Genomic DNA, 21605 nt, shown 5'->3' on the forward strand with positions numbered 1-21605 from the left:
TAAAAATTTTATTTATTTTTATTGTTATAAAATTGTCTCTGTATGTTAGTATGAGGCATAACTAACATACCATATGCAATTATCTAATTATTTTGTCAATAATATCGATTTTTATCAATATAAATGGATAAAATTTTTAACAAAATAACCACCTTACTCTTTATCTAATGTATATCTCGTGATAGGGTAGATCAGATAAGTGGATAAGTTCAAGAATAATATATGAAATCAGTGGTCACCTAGCTGTTGAAGAATGTAACCATGGATGAGTGTTTGTTTTTGTTTTGTAATTCAGAAGAGGATAGTACGGGCGCAAGTGGCTTGCTATGTAGGGGAGGATTATAAGCCTATTATAAATAGGTACAATACCAACATTATCCGATCCTTTATCATCATTCCCTCACCGTCACCTATCAATCACCAACTCTTATCATTGTATTCTTTCCTACTTTTCTTATTGGGTCTTTAAATTATAGGTTAAATTTTAAATTAGTCCTCAAATTTTAAAACGATACTGTTATATCGATTAAGTCTTTCACTCAGCTTAAGCATCAGTTTATGTATTACATATTAACTAGGATACGAGGTGGTGCATAGTTAAAATATGATAATCAAATTTTAAACACTGATCGATAGTTATAATATTGAATCAGTAGTTCAAAGTAATTAATAATAAATATAAAACCATAATCTGGTTTTGTCAATTGGATCGTTAATTTTTTGTCCTGATTTTTTATTTTTGACCGACTCACAAGGTGTGCTTTATATTGGATTATATACTGCTAGTTGAATCAATAAGGTTTTTGACATCAATGGTTTTGATAACTATACTCTTCTTCCATCCCTCCTAATTAAAGATCATTGTTGTGAATATATTGGATTAGTAAAGAAAAATATATACTAAAATTTTATAAAAATCGAACTCTTGTTTTTTTTTTTGAGTAATTTTATTAGAAGTTCTGATCATATCTGTTCTTTTAGACACAATGTCTAAGATTACTCATAACCTCTCCTCAACCTTTAAATAAGAGGATAATGCGCTCCAACGCAATCGAACTCAAGTCCTCCTACATTAGCAATAGTTAAGACTCAATCGAAAAATTAAACCTTTTTTAATTCCCGAATTAAAGATTTTAGTATTAAAATGAAATTGATATGCTACTAGTTTTAGCTTAAACTAATACATGCCTACTTATTATTGATACATATCAACTACATTACATCAAATATAAACTCAAAATAAAACATTACTCAATTAAGTATAACTATTAATTATTTAAGATATTAAGTTTGGGGTTTGACTTTTTGAAGAATTGAATTTTGTCAATGACTAAATTTTGGCTCAAAAGTCAAAAACAAAATGTGGCTCAAAAGTCAAATCACTCAACATCAACTAATCCAATGCAACTTCTCAGTAAATTTGTTTTTCTATTTTTATATGAAAATCTCATTAAATATGAATAATAATTCTCAATTTAAATAATAAAAATTATTAATTTTTATTAAGGATAAATATCTAAAATTATAAACGAATTTTGATACAATTCATAATGTTGTACATTAACTTTAATTTAATTCATTTATATGCATAAAATTTTAATTTTTTATTCAATTTTAACATTTTACTAACTCCATTATATTGTTAAGTTATGTGTAAATTAGTGATATGACATTTTATTAATTTAGAAAAACAAATAAAATTATTTTAAATTATTTCCACCTAGATTAAAAGAATAATCAAATTAGATAATTTTTTTAACATTAATCTTATTATAGGTTCTTTGTTCTTTTTGATATAATACTTAGAACTACTCAAAGTCCCTATCCAACCCTTAAATAGGAGGATAATGTGCTTCAGTGCACTCGAACACACGACCTCTTGTACTGGCAACAATGTCGATACCAATCGAGTTAAATAATTAAAAATAAATAAACAAACATATTTAAATTATTTCGACCTAAATTAAAAGAATAATTAAATTAGATAAATTTAAAAAACCTCAATACGATAAAATATAAAAACAAAACAAGGTATTTGAATTCTCCGAACTGCTCTTTTTGACATAATGCCTAGAACTACCCATAATCCCTCATTAACTTTTTAATAGGAGAATGAATAATATGCTTCAGCACACTCGAATCTATATCATCCTGCATTGACAACAATATTAATATCAATTGAATTAAAACTTAATCGGCAATCTTTTCCAATATTTAAATTAAGCTCGAATCTTGAAATTATTACTATAGTTAGAGGAATTTACTTTAAAACAGATCTACATTTGTGGTTATATATAAAAAATTGTTAGAAGTTTCTTTCCTTGAATTAAAAGGAAGAAGTAAGGGATAAAGCACAACTAGTCATAGAGCTATTGGACCACCAAACCAACATTAGGCATATTATGGTACAAATACAATCGTTAGTGTTTTACTATATGCTTCAACAACAACAAAGATGGGACCAATTACTTTAGTAACTTTCAAAATAGTAGTACCACCATACAACTCAAAGGAAATTACTAAAATAACATATAAAATAAATTACTAAATTTTTATTTTGATTCATTCATATGCTAAAATCAAAATTGATATATTTTAAATGAGTATAATTTTATTTGTTTATTTTTATAATGTCGTTAATTAGTATGAATAGTTAACGCAATTAATTATTTTGGTTAAAATGTTAATTTTATTTTTCTTAAAAATATCCATTTTATCTTACTATAAATGCTTTTTTTTTAATGTTGAATGGATGATTTTAAGAAAAATTCACATTGATATTTTATCGAGAATAATTAACTGTTAGCTACATGGATTAACTAATTCTATTATAAAAATAGAGAGATCAAATTATGTCAAACTAAAGTAAAGAGATTATATTTCAAATTTAAGTATAATAGTAGGATTAACATTATAATTTAACCAAAAAATCTATAAATTCAAATATATATTTGAGAATTTACAAAATCACAAATATATACATGTGAAGAAATTATAAAATAGAATACACCAATACAAAACACAAACTAATTAAAGAGTAATAACTAATAATCTGGATAAAATCTCGTATATGGCAACAACATATGGTAGGATTTAGGGGGAACGTTAGAAATTTTGTTTAGGGGTTAAGATAATATTATAATTTATTGTTGGGGAAGCTAAAAATTTGTATTATAAATGCTTAAATTAAATTATTAATTTTCTAAAGGGCTAAAATTATAACTTTTCGATCTAATCAATGATTAAAAATGATTAAATTGAATCTTTTAATTTTAGGGAAGGACTATAAAACAATTTTCTCATTGAGCCAAGGAGAGGCGAAGGCTAAGGCTCATGCCCCCTTTGTCTATGCTCTTAGTATGACTAGAGAGCCTATACAAGTACCTAAGTTTGATTTCAATGTTCAATTTGGTACTTGATATTTCTTTGTCCCAACTAAGTACATATGTTTTTTTATTAGAGCACATATGTCAAATATTTATTGGACCACATGATGTTGTTTAATTTAGGTACCAAATCGAGCATTGAAATCAAAATTAAATACCAATTTGGAACAAAAAACTATATAACAAATTGAACACTAAAACTAAATATAAGTTAGCAAATGGTATATTAACTGTTAAAATATTTTAAATTTATTATCACGAATATATAACTTTTTACACATTAATAATTTATATTTTGATATAATCATTTCATTCATAATGTGTTTATTTTATTATTTATCTAATGTTGTGTTTATGTCGTGTATTAATTTTTGGAATAAAGTTTCAATTAGTCTATGAATTTGACAAAAAAAATTAATTTGGTCATTGAATTTGAATTCCACTACCATGTTATAACTTAATTTTTAAAAAAAATTATATATATATTTAAAAATTTTCAGGCGTTGATATCATACAATCTTAAAATATGTGTCATTACATATTAACAAAATTTAAGTTCATAAATAAAAATGGAGAATAGCTGTAAAATTTTGGAAGTAATATGAAAAAAAAAAGTTTAGGGACCAGATTAAAAAATAGTCAATTTAATGTGTTCAATTTAGTAAAATTAGAAAGAAAAATGGAAACTAAAACAAACATCGACAAGTGTTGATTAGTTAAATTAATCAATGGCCAAGTGAATGGATTTTATTTTAATTTTTTCTTAATCAACTTTTAAAAAAAGTTATAATTATAACATTTCACGCGGTTTTTGGGATCTGAAAGGGTCACCAAACACCGCGTCTTCTGAAAAAATTCCCTTTCCTTTACAAACAAATCCACACAATTAATGAAAAAATTCATTGTTCTTCATGTTCCTCAAAAACCCAGATTATAACTTTTTTTGAATCTTCTTGTTGTTCATCTTGTCTTTTTGTTTCTGTTTCATTCATCATTTTGAAGCTATGGTGACAACTTTGCTATTATTAGCTATTCTTTTCATACTGGGTTTCATTCATATTTACTTTTCTTTTTTGCCCAATAAATTTTATTATTGGATCCAATCATTAAGCTGCAATACCCGTCCTTCTTCTTCTTCTTCATCATCATCATCTTCAGCTGTGAATTACAAAACGGCCCAGAAAATATCAGTAACGGAACGGGGAGATCCAAATAACTTGGAGTTAAAACGGGTATTTTCCACCTTCGACAAAAACGGGGACGGATTCATAACCAAGCAAGAATTGCGCGAATCGTTAAAGAACATACGGATGTTCATGACGGAATCGGAGGTGGAAGAAATGGTGGTGAAACTCGATGCTAACGGTGATGGGTTGATTGATTTCGATGAGTTTTGTATCTTGTGTAAAGCCATCGACGATGACGACGACGGCGGCGGCGAGGAATTTAAAAGATTGGGGGAAGAAGGTGAAATATTGAAGGAAGCTTTCGATGTGTTTGATAGGGATAAAGATGGGTTAATTACCGTCGAGGAATTGGGATCGGTCCTTTGCTCATTGGGATTAAAAGAAGGTGATAAGATCGAAGATTGTAAAGCGATGATACGGAAAGTTGATATCGACGGCGATGGGATGGTGAATTTCGATGAATTCAAGACGATGATGAAAAATGGTGGCCGATTAGTATCAGCCTTTTGATTTAAAATCAATTATATGATCCACATTCTACAGGTTTTTTCCAAGGTATAATTTCATTTTTAGTCCTTCTACTATGCCAAAATTCAAGATCTGATTCTCTTTTCGATCCTTTTAGGTAAAAATTTTCTTTATTAATTTCTTGTTCTAAAAAATATCAGAACATGAAAGTGAGCAATTAAAGATAATTAATTACAATGATAATATTTTCTTGTTAATTTTGCATTGGTATAATAATAAATTTAGCTCTCACAATTTACACATTCTATTAATTGATCATGATTTAACAAATTTACCTTCTAGTACTTGTGTAAATGTTGAGGTTATATTTATTAAATTTTTTTAGAATAAATACCAAATTAACAAAATATGTAAATTTAGAGGATTAAAATTGTTATTATACAAATCAAAATTACGTATGAAAGACATAACACTGTGATAAATTATCATTAATTGCTCATTTTCAAAATCGATAGTAATTAAAATGCTCCGAATTTTTATATGGATCAATTTGTTCGATTTTAAAATTAAAAGAGACTGAAGTGACTTTTTACCATATTCAAATTGATAACCAGTTTGTGGATTCAAATGCATAAAACTGTTTTAAATAAAATTTCATGTTATTGCTTTAACAAATGGAGTTATCAATTTGTGTTCAATTAAAGTTGAAGATGATATCCTTGAATTGTAGCATAGTAGAGGGAGTAAAATTAAAATTAAACCTTTTTTTAATCTATATGTTGAATTGGTTTTCATTTTTTTAATACAGTATTGATATTTGTAACAAAGCAATTGAAAGGCTTTTTTTTTAGGTGTGCCTGTTTTTTTGGAGTGTCTCTCTATGTAAATTGGAATTTTATATTTGTAAAGGCCACCAAACATATATATGTGAAGCTTGAAGTTGGTGTTTTCTTGGTCTAAATTGTGAATTTTTTGGTCATGTTAGTCTTATTTAATCCACTTTTCATGCTAAAAGGTCAAATCCAGCACATATCATGAAGGTAAACTTTACGGACGAAGCTAGAAATATTATTTGGGAGAGGCAGAATTAAATTATAAATTTTGATAAGAATTAAAATATAATTTATCATTGTATTAATTAATATTTTTATAAAATTTTATATATTTTTTAAAGAAAATTACAAATTTTCAAATTGGGGGAGGGAGGTGGGAAGCTAGGGCCTTGACTGCCCCCTTCCGGCATCCCTGGTGAGCTCGTCTCAAGCTTGGAGTTATCAATAAAAATCTTTTTGCTCTGAGAAGAACACATTTTAAGCAAAAGTTACAATTTTCTGCTTTTACTTTTCGCTAAAATAATGTTTTTACAAAGTATTTTTTTATTATAAAAATATTTTTGAAATGCTCGAAAATATATTGTTTAACAATATTTTTATTTTAAAAATACTTTTTATCTCAAAAATATTTCTTAAAAACAATACAAAACTCGCTATAAAATCCCCTTCGAAGAACCACCATCCATTTAGATTCGTGACTCTCTGCATTTCTTCAGTATGAACCACGTCCATTAGAGTGATTCTCTTCACCCTCAATGGTGTGGACTACCGCTACAAGTCACCCTCCATTTTAGTAGTTATAACAATTATATATATATACTCATTTGTAAATAAATTTTAAAATGATATGTAATCCAGAATTTAGATTTGACACTTTTAAATATTAATGAAATTTTAAATTTTATTCAATTATATATATTAAAATTTAATTTTATGCGTAAATATTGAAGGTTAATTTTTTTAAAATCAATACTAAATTGACACAATGTATAAATATTAAGGGTTAAAATTGTTATTAAACAAATTTAAAAAACTGCGACATCATCTTTCCATTAGACATTTAATGGCAGATGATAAAAATGATAAAATTAAATAGTTAAGTGACCATTTTGTAACTTTTTATAATTGAGTGACTAAAAAAAACTTATCAACAATTAAGTGACTGCTAATGTAGTTTACCCAAAATCAAAGTTTAATTTGAACTAAAATTCAAATATAACTTTAAGATGCAACCAAATTATTAGATTAAAAAAAAAAGTACAAAGAAAAGCTACAATTAAAAGTTTGGCACCTAATTAAATTATTGCCTAAATTATGCGGTTTCTCGTTGACAATCAAAATTAAAATAAAAAAATTGATAGAATTATACAATAAAAAATGTGGGAAATGATAAGAATATTTTAAAAAAATTAATTTTATTTTAATATTACATTTTCTTATAAATACTTTAGGTTAATATTTATTATTTTTGTAAAAAAATGATTTTTGGTCGTTTATTAACTAAGTTTATGTCCAGATGTAAATCCAATCAGATAATTAAATTAATATAGATAAATTATAATATAAATAACAATGTCTAATTAAGTGATAAAGCAACATATGGTCTCTAAATTTGGAAATATTTCGTAATTTAGTTTCTTAACATGATATTCTGAAATTGTACCATGTAATAACTTAAAATTTTAAAAAGAGTTTATTATTTATATGGAATGTAAAAGATATAAAAATTATTTATTTTATTTTAAAATTTTAGTAATTTACATGTGATGACGTGACACAATCTCATAGTATCATGTTATATACCTCAACATAATCCAAATTAAGGGACCAAATTGAAAAATACTGCCAAATTTCTAGTCTAATATAGACAAAAAATAGTTTAAGAGACCAAAGTGAAAAAAATGACAAGTTGAGGGACTAAATGTTGATTTATCCTCTAACTAATTTCCGTTTTGGAAACTGTAACTATAATACTATATCGTTTACGCGGGTTTCTTCGGTTCCCTCTTTCAGATATTTTTCTTTGCCTCGAAGCTAAATATAAATATATAAAATCATCTCCATCTCTTTATAAAAATCAATACAAAAAGCAAAAAAATAAAAAATAAAATAAAAAAATGCAAGAAGCAGAGCTTCATGACTTATCAGACGACGCAGATTACGCCGCCTCTCAACAAGAAGTAAGCAAAAAAGAAAAATATTTTTTTAATCACAGTCAACGTAAATTCTTTTTCCATTTTTGGCGCGATTTTATCTCATAATTGTTTAATTTATCGATTTAAAAAAAAATTAATTGCGGCTTTTTTGGCCTTGTTTGAGTAGGGATCGGCAAGTATGATGCGGTGCGACAGTAGTAAATTAAGCACCTCGAGTGAAACGGAAGGAGCTGAAATTGTTTATTTGAAGGATAATGTTGCGATTCATCCTACTCAGTATGCTTTTGAACGGATTAGTGGAAGATTGAAGTTAATTAAGCAAGGATCTGCTCTTTTCATGGTGATTTGTTCGTTATTTAAGCTCTTTTTTGTGTTTTAAGTTTATGTATGTGGACGGTTTTGTTAATTAGTAATCTCATTAAGCTAATTATTTGCACCATTTCATGTAGCAAGATAGGATGGAAACTATTGTGTTTGTATATTTTATTATTGGTGAAGATATATGTTTGTTGTTGTATTTGACTGTAGACATGGATTCCATACAAAAGGCAGAGTACGAATGCGAAGCTGTCCGAGAAAGGTCTTTTTCAGCTATGGCCTTGTGATTTGAATATCGATTTTGTATTGATTATATGTTTGTTGTAGCTATTGTTTGCTTGATTTTGTTTTGCAGATAGAAACCTTTATACCATTAGGGCAGTGCCCTTTGCTGATGTGAGGTCTATTCGAAGACACACTCCGGCTCTAGGGTGGCAGTACATCATTGTTGTCCTTTCATCTGGTAGGAATCGTAAACTCTATACTGTTTTTTTTTCGGCTTGTGGTATACCAGGTTGAGCAGATTACTTTTGATGTTGTATGTTCTACTTCTACATATGATGTTCAGTTGATTTTTCATACGAAGTTTCATGGCCCTATGGAGCAAATATATTATAAACATGAACTAATTCATTTGTTGTGGAGAAATGTTCTACCAAAATCTCTTAGGGTTATGCAATGAAAATTTGTTAACCTTTCGAGATGATCGATTATTTGAAAGCCATATATCATTCAGTTCCCACCTAAGCACTATACAGAATTTCATGAACTATAATAAAATTTGCGTGATTTGTGCTGTGAGCAGTGCAATCTTAAAGGGAGATAATAGATTCTACTCCACCATTGTGGTGCCTTTGGTTCTCAAAACTTGTGAATTACACTTGAGTAGAGAAGCTGATAATCTTTTAAGTGTACTTATTTTGCTGAGATTTTTAAATGGCAGTGTGCAACGTATTTTGAGATATGGTTCCCCCCCCCTCCCCCTCGTTTGATTTCCCTCCTAGAGTTGGGTGCCTGATGTGAATAATGGAAAAAATGGAAGGTTATATCATTGCACAACTTTATAACTCAACTAAATCAACCTGGAATCATGCATATATGATAAAGCCTATTATAACTTGAAACTTTGAAGCATTTGATAATTGATATTCAGTAACTTAAAGAGATGAAGCGTTGGGAAAACTGGCATCATCTAGATTTCTTTAAAATGGTTTTATGTGTGAAAATTGCTGCTTTATTGCATATCGACTGCTGATTTCTTTCCCTAGACATTCCAAAATTTTAGTTGCACAGTAATGAGTTCTTCTTTATCATACTGGTTACATGGTAGTTGAAAAGATTAGCAGGGCTAGGAAATTTTGAGTTTTGACTGTGTCATCTTTTTGTTACTTCCTGCATCTCATTTGTTCATGTACATGTTCATTGAATGTCCTGAATAACCACTTACGAACTGACTAGGCATTAAATTACTACTTTATGTTTTATTTGTTCTACTTGCAAGTCTTGGCAGTTCCTTTTGATGATTATATAAGGTTCAATCTCATGGATTTATTAAGTTCTTTATTTAAAATTTATTTCTCTACATTTTGTTTCATTTCTACTTTGTGGCTATTCTTGTCTTTACACTTGTTGAAGGAAATTGTTTTTCAGGACTTGCATTTCCTCCCCTTTACTTCTATAATGGAGGAGTTCGTGAGTTCCTTACTACGATAAAACAGCATGTTTTTCTTGTGAGGTTGGTTTTGCTCATTTTAAGTTCCATTTAATAGTATTTTATGTGATCAATGGTTTTGAGTTCATCTTCTAAAGTTTTTTGTGTTATATCTGCTTTAACCCTTGATTTATTGCAAAAAAAAAATATAGTTAGCTTTCTTTGAGGTCCCTAATTTTCATCTTATTTTCAGGTCAGTGGAAGACACAAATGTATTTCTTCTGAATGACTTTCAAAATCCTCTGCAGGTGTGCATAATGCTAATGTACCTGTTTGGTTTTGTTTCTTTCATTAATTCTTCAGCAGCAATGTTTCCCCCATAGCATTTGCTTAACATGAGATATAAGCAATACTTTAATTTCTAATTATCTTACTTTTGTAGAGGTTAAATTTTTTAAAAGCAAGTCTAAGTCTAATTCTGGCAACTAACTTTGTTCTGATCTGCTGTTAATTTTCAGTTGGGGAAACTAGATTTGTTGAACAAAATGTCCCATTTTATTTTACTTGGTTTTATTGATCACATGTATAGATGGTATTTTATTCTGAGTCTTCTAATTGATTGTGACAGCGAACTTTGTCCTCATTGGAGCTTCCCAGGGCAGTTCCCATTCCAAGCATGCCATCAGCACCTGTTTTACCTAGGGAGTCTACTTCACATGAAAATCAAGAGAGGACTGATGTGGGCATCAGTGATGTAAGTGCTAGTATTCCTCAGTATAATGGAAAGCGGAGGCAAAAGTTCCATGACCCCGCTCGAGACATTTCAATCCAAGTTTTGGAGAAATTTTCTTTTGTAACAAAGTTTGCCCGAGAAACAACTTCGCAGCTATTCCGGGAGAGTCATGGCAATGGATTTTGTCCTCTTGAGAGGAGAAAATCTAACCAGTCTGATGATTATAGTCACAAGCCTTCTGATGATGCTGAGGGAGTTGCTGTTCAAAGCCCTGTTGCTCCAGATCCTGTTGAGGTATATGTTTGTTCCCTTTGTCAATTAATTGGACTGTTATTTTTTTTCCGCTGGAATTGTTTCTGTCTGTTACAGATTTGTAAAGGTTTGTGTTTTTGCATTAGGATTGAACTCTAGATACTCTTCTGCTCACTTTTAGTGCAAATACCTGTTCTCTGAAGGTCTAATAATGCAAGTGCACATCTTTCTATGGAATCTGTTCTTGGTCATGGACCAACTGGAACCTGGTATAGTCATCACCATTTTTAAGGTTTCCTGGCTGAGCATGGCAAATCAGGAAAAAGTCTATATTAATGTAGGATGGATCTTATTTCAAAGTTCTAACTGCATGGTATTATGCTATTGATTAGTTTTCTGGATATGGCGGAGAAATTAACTCTTTTATTGCAATATTAATAAGGTACCTTGAGTGGTCCATTTGATAATGAAAACAAAGAATGAGATGAGTCTGGTATATATATTTCTAGAAGTGGCAGAAAGCTCTTGGAAAGTTATCTTGGTGGTCTTAATGTCTCTATCTTTCACATTATTTGGAGATATTAAGTATTGTTGTTAGTTTAAGAATGCTGCTTGCATTATTTTATCTGCACGGTTTTCAACTTCTATACCCGGCAACCTGATGCCAACCTCTATCCTTGTTGAACAGAAAGTACCATATAGGGAACACAATCGTGATGGTGAAGCTGCCACCAATGTGGGGACTTTTGAGCTAATCAGTTATAAGGAGGTATATAAAGGAGCATTAGTTCTATTATAGTTCTGGAGTTGTTTCCTTTCCTTTCAACATTCTACCCTTTCAGCCGTGATAATGACTTGAATGTAGATATTTAATGACATTTTCCTTCATAAGCCTTTTAGAACTGCAGATATGTGTGAATGAAATTACTGCTAAAACCTGCTTCAGGTTTCAATAGATCTTTGGGAATGTGATTGCTGAATGAGAGTGTGCATAAATCACTACTCAGTATTTGATGCATGAAGTTGAAAATAGTTAAGAGGGGCCAGAAATAAGGGGGAGATTGGTTTGTGAAGCATTAGAAAATGATGAATAAGTTGCAAATATAACTTTTGGTTCTCTGTTTAGCCTGGAGAAAATTGGTTTCTGTCTGGATCTAGCAGCAGATTGATAAACCATATGTAGTATATAGTCCATGCTTATTAGCCGTTAACATTGAGAATATGAGTGGTGCTGGTGATGAGCTTTCTTCATTTTGCATAGATGTGATGAGACTTTGAGAAGTTGTGGCGAAGTAATCTGTAATCATAATTTGACATGGATCTGCAATTGTGATAATGTGATCGCACTTCTTCCTTGTTTTGAGTTCTTCTCTTTTCATGTTGGATTCAGCAATAGAGAAGTTATGGCAAAGTAGTTGTAAATTAGGAGACAGAATCTGGGATGGCTTTACTTCTGATTTTTTGGTTCTATGTTGAACAAATCTGCAATGTAGCTATTTTGATTGTATTTATATTTATTGGGTCTTTTTCTTAACCTATTGTGGATAAAGCTGGGCATTCTTAGAAGTGTTACAAGGCTGCAAAGAAAATTCAAAACATTAATTTATTTACATCCATGAATTAATTAAGAAGTGGTTGTCCTTTATCAAATTAGACTCCTGAAAATAAATTTTATTTTGCTATTCTATCTGCTTTTATGCAACCCTTCTGTAAGCAGTTCTAATTGATGGTACAAAAATGTGCATTATAGTGCTACTTTGTGTGATAAAATTGATTTCTGTCTTGTGGTAAACATGCAATTGTACTGTATTTATAAATGATGATAGCAAAAGAGGGCCAATATTTATGTGGTTGAATATTATATTCCATATTCTGGAATAGATTTTGCATCTTAAACTAATATAATTTTTTGTCTCCATTTTCTGGCAGTTTGACAAACTCTCACTAGTATGGGGAAAACCCCGACAACCACCATTGGGGTTGGAAGAGGTAAGGAACTGGATGTGAACTTGGTTATGTGGTGTTCTATGTAATTTGCTTATTCATTTTCACCCCTTTTTTCTGGTTACGTCCTTGTTTCTGTGGTTTATGCCTCCACCTGTCTCTTGCTATATGAAACAAAATGGATTAGTAAAGAAATTTCTTAATAAACCTTCCTGAAGCCTTATCGTTGAAGTTGCTTCATGTTTCAAATGCTTTCTTCCGAGGAGTACGAATTCTTTATGTAATTTGTATTATATTGCCCTTCTAAAGTCTAATTATTTTTTCAGTGGGCCACATTCTTGGATTCAGAAGGTCGAGTGGTGGATTCAAAAGCTTTAAGAAAAAGAATATTTTATGGAGGAATTGAACACAAACTACGGAAAGAGGTTTGTATTTGTAGCATGCAATAATTCTGAGTGGATAAATTCTTTTGATTAAAAATGCATCTTAATATTAAAAACTTAGTTGTGATTTTTAGGTCTGGGCAATATTATTGGGACACCATACATATGAATCAACATATGCTGAGAGAAAACATCAAAGGTCCATCAAAAAGACAGAATATGAGACTATAAAAAGCCAGTGGCAGGTTTGCAGTATTCTTTATCTATTTGTTATGCAGCATTCTTTCCTTCCCTGCATTAAATTTGAGTTCACATCGAATTTAGTTTCAGTGGTCTCTACTCTTTAGTGCATGCAGCTGAATCTTTTGAGGTTCAAAACAAAATGTTTGTTTTCAACCTAGGATACATTTTGGGATTTGTTGACATAAGTTATATGGCTTATTGGGTGCTCTAAGCAAACCAGTCAGTCTAGTTATATGCAAGTGTTAGTTGTAAGTTATATAAGATAATGGGTGCTAGAACATGAAATACTGAAGTGGGGAGAAAAAAATCTGCAGCCAACTCTTTTTGGCAATTATTTTCTCTCAATCAGTATTGGCCTTACTATGTTACTATAAGAAACTTAGGTACTTTGTGGTGAATATTTTGGCAGAGTATCTCTCCTGCACAGGCGAAAAGGTTTACGAAGTTCAGAGAGAGAAAGGGCCTCATAGAGAAGGATGTGGTATGAATGAAACCATTGAATGTTTGAGTTTGTAGTTTCATATGTTTATTTTATTCTTGAAAAGTTTAATATTGTGGTTCTGAGTGTTTTTGTTTTCTTTAAGGTAAGGACAGACAGGTCACTATCTTTCTATGATGGGGATGACAATCCAAACGTGAATCTTCTACGTGATATTCTGTTGACCTATTCATTCTACAACTTCGATCTTGGTTACTGTCAGGTAATTACTTGTTACAAGCTTTATGTTGGTTGTTTTATTTGATTCAGTGAACAAACTTGAGGTGTATTTTAAATACAGCAACAATGATGTTTTAAACTGGCAATGCGAAGTACCAAAAAAGAAAAAAATTGGCTATGCATGTTCTTGGCCAAAAAACAATTGATATGCATGGGAATATGTAAAAATGAAGAATTAATCTGATCGAAATGCTGATGTGCTTAGTAAATTACATTGTGTGGCAATACTTCTCGGTCCAATTCATACAATCCCTCTATGAGCTGCCAGTATGCAGAAGACATGGTGGTGTTAAAATATGACATAAGAAAAGCAGGTCATATGAATAATATATAAGTGGGGATTATCATAAAAAATCGATGTTTTTCTTACGTGCAGGGCATTGAATTTTATTGTAGATTAGTGGTTGGGCACGTGAACATTTAGGCTTATAGCATGTTTACATTTTCAATGCATGAATCAGTTTCTCCAAAGTTATATCCATTGTAGCACTTATCATCTATATGAATTTGGTTTTGTGCTTCATCTCTTTTTCTATCCATCTTACAGGGTATGAGCGATCTTCTATCCCCGATTTTGCTTGTAATGGAGGATGAGTCGGAATCATTTTGGTGTTTTGTGGCACTGATGGAATGCCTTGGTCCCAATTTCAACCGTGACCAAAGCGGCATGCACTCTCAGCTCTTTGCCTTATCTAAGGTCTCAAACTTTAAACTCTTACATCACGGTACACTTTTTGTTGGAAGTCACGATACTCTCCCTCTATTCGGTTCATTTCATACAGTCCCTCTCTTTTATTTGGAGTGGCATTTTTATCTCAATATGGATCGAATCCCAGTTTCTTGAACTTTAAACTCTGGATTCGAAGTTTGTGTTGTATTTTCTTAGGGGACTTCACTTCATGATATCAACAAAAAGAAGTTTAAGTGTATGATGAGTTCTAACAAGTGGTTTATAAACATCTAATCCAAGTAACTGAATAACTTGTGAACAGAGTCTTCGTTTCCGGTTTTGAGCTATACTTCTACTTTTTTTTTGCAGCTGGTGGAGTTGTTAGACAACCCCTTGCATAACCATTTCAAGCAGAATGATTGCTTGAATTATTTCTTTTGTTTCCGCTGGATGCTGATACAGTTTAAAAGGTCAGACTCTATACTCAATATTCATTTCGGATATATTTTCCATCAATCATATAATGCACATATGTTGAGTAGTAGAATAGTTTGTTGTACAACTCTTACAATGCCCTCCGACGTGAAAATGGGAAGTGTCGTTTACTATGAGATGTAAGGATAAATTAACTTTTTAACATGTGATGCGGTCTCAATTTGTTTATCAGGGAACTTGAATACGAGAAAACGATGCGATTGTGGGAAGTGTTGTGGACACATTATTTATCGGAGCACCTGCATCTGTACTTGAGTGTAGCTATCTTGAAGCGTTATCGTGGCAAGATAATCGGAGAGCAAATGGATTTCGACACCCTCATAAGGTTCATAACTGAACTGAGTGGTCGGATTGACCTAGATGCAACACTCAGGGATGCTGAGGCTTTATGTATATGTGCCGGCGAGAGAGGAGCCGATTGCATACCCCCCGGAACTCCACCTTCATTGCCTGTTGACAATGGTTTACTCTATTCTCAGCAAGATGAAGTGTTGTAAATTAATACATATATGTACACACATACATACACACATACATACAGCTAAATTTAAATTTACGGCTCTTGTAAGTTGGGTCATTTTCCTTAAAATAAATCTTATAAATATATATGTACTAACTGATAAGGGATTATTTCATACAGTGAAGAAAAAAAATACTAAACCGAGTTTGTGGATGGGCTGATTTCATTGTTGTTACGTTCTGGATAGGTGGTCGGGAACCAATTAGGTCATCAATTTTTGATTTGATCGTTTTTGGTTTAAATCAAATAAATTATTAAAAATTTAATTAAATATTAAAATTTATAAAATTTACTTTAGTTGGTTTAATTGGATTTTTTATTCGGTTCAATTGATTTGATGATTAACTGTTTTTTTTTTGTCTTTTTGGATTGATATTTTGATTAGTTTTTTATTTAATTGGTTCGATTAGTAAATTTAATCCAGTTTAGATAATACTAATATTATGGAAGTTTTAACCATTTGCACGCCTTGTTTGAGGACTAAAGAATAAGATTGGTGAAATATTTTCGAATTCGATTGTTTTAATGTTATTCCATGGTTAAGTCATCTCTTACATCTGAATCTTGAAGGTAACAAGAGATTCCAAAATATTTGAAAATTCTTTTCAGACTTCTAAAATTAAAAATTTTATTAAGTCTCTTATGTAGTGTTTGGGAGTTAAAGATTTTAAAATTTAAATTTAAAGAATATTATAAACTGTGTGGAAATTTTTTAGAAATATAATATCCATGATAATTTTTCAAATCCACATATTAATTAGGTTCTTAAATTAAAATATTTTGAATTTAACAAATTCATGTTTTTATCTTTTTCTAATATATATTGTTTTGAATATTAACTAATTTTCCCATAATAGATGGATCCTATTTTTACTATTTAGATAATAAATGAAATCTAAATCCAAATTTTCTAATCCATGTTTTCAAATGAAACATTAAAAAATTTGAAATTTCTCATTAAACCTATAAAAATTTTCAGAAAAATTTTAATTAAATCCCTCCAACACCTTTTATCAAACATTCTCATTTTTAATTAGACACAAATCTAAATGCTAAAATTCGCCACTAGCTATAGACTGAGTTGCTAGAAATACGGGGCTGGAATGCTATTTGAAGGATTGAATGGTTCCCGGCAAGGGAGCTACAAAATCTACTGTCCATGTAAACACCAGGCCGCTATGTAGTGGAAGCTGTTACCGATTTGAAAAAAAAAATAAAGAACAAGGCGGAAAAGACGTTAAGGAATCCGTGATTCCTCCCCGCCAACATGACAGCATAAAAGTCAATCTCATATTTGCACACCCACACTTCGTATTGTGTGCGCTAAGCTTTTGTTTTTTATCCCCACACCATAATCCCATGTCCCATGAATTTGATTTTATCATGTAATTTCTGCGATTTGATGTCAAAATTCAAGTATAAGGTGAACATCCTTGATATGTACTAAATGCTGAAAATCTAACATTATATGGTACGAATAATATAGGTTTGATGAATAATTTATACTTAATGTAAGTATCGATATCTATAAATTTATATACAATCAAAATATAATTGATTAGATTGTCGCTCGCTATGATGTATATGTGTCAACATTAATTTGCTTCTAGTGTGTTGTAAAAATGAAAATTTATATTTATTTTTTAAAATTTATATAATTCATTAATGCATTATATTAAAGATATGTGATCTAAATTCTTGTTAATAAAAATACAAGTGTCAAGATAGAAGGATCTATGAGGGCGAAGGTCAAGGGCGGGAGAATAAGGTGTTTTAACCTTATTACATTACTTTTATTGACTTTGATAAGAATATGGTTTTACAAACATCTAAATAGACGTAGTCGTCTTTCCTCTTGTATTATTCGAATTCGACACAGTGAATTTTTTTCTTCTTTGCCCGTGGTTTTTTCCTAAAAGAGTTTTCATGTAAAATCTGTGTTCTATTTTTTCTTTCTTTTCTTGCTATTATCGACATTCTATTTTTACACACTATATTCATATTAATAAATTTATACTACGATTGATATAAATCTACCTATACGATGAAAAATTATTAACTTATTATATATAAACCTTAAACGTCAAGTATAGTTTTTTAAAAATTTGTCTCTCGACTCTTCTAATAAACACCGACACTGATCGAAATGTATTGAAATTTTAATTGAAATAAAACTTAAATTACTAAATACGAATTTAAGATTAAAATGGTACAGGGTTGCATACAGGATCCAATGCCCAAAGGGTTTGTTTTATTTGCTTTTACCTTTAGTGTGGAGGGGAGATATAGACTGAGATTTGATTGCAGCTTTGAACTGCAAAAAGGTCAAATATCCCACTAAACAAACATAATATTGAGGCATAAACCCACCCTTTGCAGTGCATCACGTTGAACTTGTCATTTTTCTCCATTGTCAACTCCATCTAATATCTAATCCCTTTGCCTTCACATATTTTATATATAGTTTCTGACAGATTTGAATGTGAAGGTGGTGGCCGAGTTTTCAACTTCCAATTTGTTTATGGTTGGACAACCAACTTTCTTATTCTTCAAACTTTCAAATGATTCCAACTCTAAGTAAAATTTTGCATATACTATTGTTATGATGTTCGTCATAACCGATTCATTATCCGATTAAGAATGACTGGATTCTTTTTACTTCAGTTAGTATATAGTCAGTCAGACCATATAGTTTGTTTATATGAGTTTATACTATCATACAAGTGAACCATACTTAAGAAACATATCTTAATCTTAAGAGTAGAATATGTGTTGACGTGCATGAAGGTCTATTTAATCCTAGTACGTCACATCAAGAGACCGTGCCTTATAAATAAGGAAATTAACCTCCAAAAAGAGAAACTTACAAGAACATTCAACAACTATATATGATATTGGCTTTCAATTTGATCTCATTTGAAATTTAGATACTGAAACACAAATGGTTATTTTTAATTTACATAGATGTTAATGGTGAATTGGAAAAAAGAAAAAAAAATCCATTGAACTCAACTAAATTAACAAGCAAAGGGGCAATTCCATGGTTTTAATTGTTACACTCCCATGTATCTGCCGGTCAAATTCCGTGCTACCATTTTTGGTATCTCGGAATCTGTTTTCCATTTCAAACAAAAACAAAGGAAATCTGCAGTTCTTGTTTTATATAACAATTTCTTGGGGATCGAATAATAAGGAGTTGGATGTCTTTTGACTAAGATTTAAGTTCAATTTTTGTAGATGAAAAAAACAATTCGGAGAGAGTTTTGTCTCCCGTTTAAGTATTTGATAGAACTTTAAGTACCGAACTTTTAATAATCGACAATGCTATTTAAACTAGACCAGAAGTGTTGGATTAAGATCTGATTAGTATACCAATTCAATAAAGGGATTGAATTGATCTCTAAACGAATAACTCAAAATCGAAAAAAATGGAAGCGAGATTAAAAAAAAGAAGAAGAAGCTATTGGACCAGATTTATAAAAAAAATGAATCATTTATTTTATTATTGTTGGATCGACCATCGAATTAATTAAATTGAGAATAAATGATCTACTTAGTTCAACCATTGATTCGATTTTTAAAACATTGACTATTATCGAACAAAAAAAAGTAACCATTAGAATGGGACAATAAAATTTTAAATTTATATTTAATGAGTTATTATATAAAAGTATATATTATCAATAGTAAGGAATTAAATTAAATTATTTTTATTTATTTGGTTAAACTACATAGTTCTTTTATAGAATTTGAGAATTAGTCCCTATATTTTAAAAATTGGACCTTTTATTTTTTTTATTTAAAAATCTTGGTCCGACGATTAATATTCTTAGTAGTTTTCATCAAAGCTTGTTAATTTAACATGTTTATTTTCTATCAACCATATGTTTTAATATCAAGACAGCCTAATTAACATACTGAATTAGCAAATTTTGACATAAAATATTAGCAACGGTAATGATTGGACTGAGTTTTTAAATCGAAAAGTAATAGCAGGGGCGACAGGGTGATAAGGCCCTGGCCCACTAAAATGGTAAATTTATGTTTTGCCCCTTTAATTTTTATAAAATTTTAAAATTAGTATATGGTAAAATTACACTTTGACCTCCCATAATGATAAAATTTTGATCTAATCTTTTAAAAATTATAAATATATAAGCTATTAAAATGGTAAAATTGTATTTTAGCTCTCTTTAAATCATACAACTTAATTCTGCCCTCTAGAAATTTTTTTTAACTTCACCCCTAAGTAATAGGATTTAATTTTTTTAACTTTTTAACTACAGAGACTAAATTTCAAATTTCATCAAATTACATAGACTAACAATATGTTTTAACTTATTTATTTTTATAAAAAAAAGTATAAAAAGGGTAATAGTAACTAGAAATGAGAGAGGGAATAGAAAAAAAGAAGGGAAATTAATTCACAAAAAGCTTGTCATATTTTTGGTTGAAATTTTTTTTTTCTAAATGTATTTATTGGAACGAATCTAATAATTAATTTTTTGTATTTTGTAAGTCCATTAAAAAAATAAATGTTAATTATAAATTTTAAAACTGCTCCATACCCAGAACGAGAATCGAACCTTGATTGAAATGTTTTTTTATAATTGGAAAATTGAGCCCTCCATTGCAAGCAAATTCAATGATAAGAGGCATAATTGTTTGATAGTACAACTAGTTTTTTGTTTTATATTATGATGATGTTTGTAATGATTTTTGAGACAAATTGTTGAATTTGAAAGGGCTTCAGAATAAAGGTTGTAAAATCATATCCAAAAAGTGATTCCTTTTTCTAATTTAAGTTGACAGAGGTGACTTGACTAAAGGCTCTATCAATTTATGCCATTGATTTGTTGTTTGCCAATTTTGAATTTTTTAAGGATTAATATCCTAATTGGTACCTAAATTCGATTTTCAAATATCTGAGTTTGATTTCAATGTTTATTTTAGTACCTAAATTTTTTCAATTTGATGCTTGAGTTTTAGTTTATCCCAATTAAGTATCTATGTTTGACTTCAATGTTAAATTTGGTATCTAAGTTATTTTTTATGCCAATTAAGGATGTATTTGATAAACTATTGAAAATATTTAATATTTAAATCTTAAATTTGGTATCAAATTTATTATTTGTCCCAATTTAATATTCAAATTTAATAATCATTTTAATTTTTAACTTAATGTAAAAATTGCAACACAAAAGTGTTGAATAAGATAAATAGATAGGTAGCTATTTATCACTTAATGTAGAAATATTAAGTTTATTTTATTTATTAAAAATTGAAATAAAAGATCTTTTTTAGTAAAAATGAGATAGTCAAATTAACATATTTACCTCTAACCCAAAACTACCCAAAATAATATCAAATATTATATTAATAAGATTAAAATTTTAAAAAAATAATCATTTAAAAATCAACATTTACTCTTATCAAACAACATAATTATGTTCAGTACTTATATTCACAAATTTATCAAACAATTTTCTAATATAAATTCAGTACTTATAAAATTTAACAGTAAAAATTCAGTACTTAATTTTTTAGCACTTAAAATTTTAATTTATCAAACACTTCATAAGCATTTATATTATTTTTTTATTAGAGCACATGCATCAAATATTCTTTAGTCAAACATGATATCATTT

General features: G+C 29.6%; 2 protein-coding genes across 4 annotated transcripts; both read left to right on the forward strand.

Moving 5' to 3' along the window:
• The first annotated feature begins 4140 nt into the window (after nt 1-4140).
• On the forward strand, nt 4141-5990 carry LOC107909212 (calmodulin-like protein 7). Its single transcript, XM_016836670.2, has one exon. It carries the CDS (start codon nt 4391-4393, stop codon nt 5081-5083), a length of 693 nt encoding a protein of 230 aa, XP_016692159.1. The 5' UTR covers nt 4141-4390; the 3' UTR covers nt 5084-5990.
• Nucleotides 5991-7871: 1881 nt separating this feature from the next.
• On the forward strand, nt 7872-16110 carry LOC107909213 (TBC1 domain family member 15). Of its 3 annotated transcripts, XM_041075264.1 has the most exons (17): nt 7879-8054; nt 8197-8370; nt 8559-8610; nt 8704-8811; nt 9999-10083; nt 10253-10307; nt 10628-10753; nt 10886-11026; nt 11673-11753; nt 12914-12973; nt 13255-13353; nt 13446-13556; nt 13964-14035; nt 14139-14255; nt 14820-14969; nt 15312-15412; nt 15610-16110. In XM_041075264.1, the coding sequence occupies exons 1-17, from the start codon at nt 7992-7994 to the stop codon at nt 15932-15934; spliced, it is 1920 nt and encodes a 639-aa protein (XP_040931198.1). In that variant the 5' UTR covers nt 7879-7991; the 3' UTR covers nt 15935-16110. The 3 variants fall into 3 exon arrangements, with proteins under 3 accessions (XP_016692160.1, XP_016692161.1, XP_040931198.1); XM_016836671.2 differs by having other exon boundaries at nt 7872-8054; nt 10628-11026; XM_016836672.2 differs by lacking the exon at nt 11673-11753 and having other exon boundaries at nt 7872-8054; nt 10628-11026.
• The last annotated feature ends 5495 nt before the right edge of the window (nt 16111-21605 follow it).

The sequence above is a fragment of the Gossypium hirsutum genome, chromosome A08 (assembly GCF_007990345.1).
Source record: "Gossypium hirsutum isolate 1008001.06 chromosome A08, Gossypium_hirsutum_v2.1, whole genome shotgun sequence".
Classification (NCBI taxonomy): domain Eukaryota; kingdom Viridiplantae; phylum Streptophyta; class Magnoliopsida; order Malvales; family Malvaceae; genus Gossypium; species Gossypium hirsutum.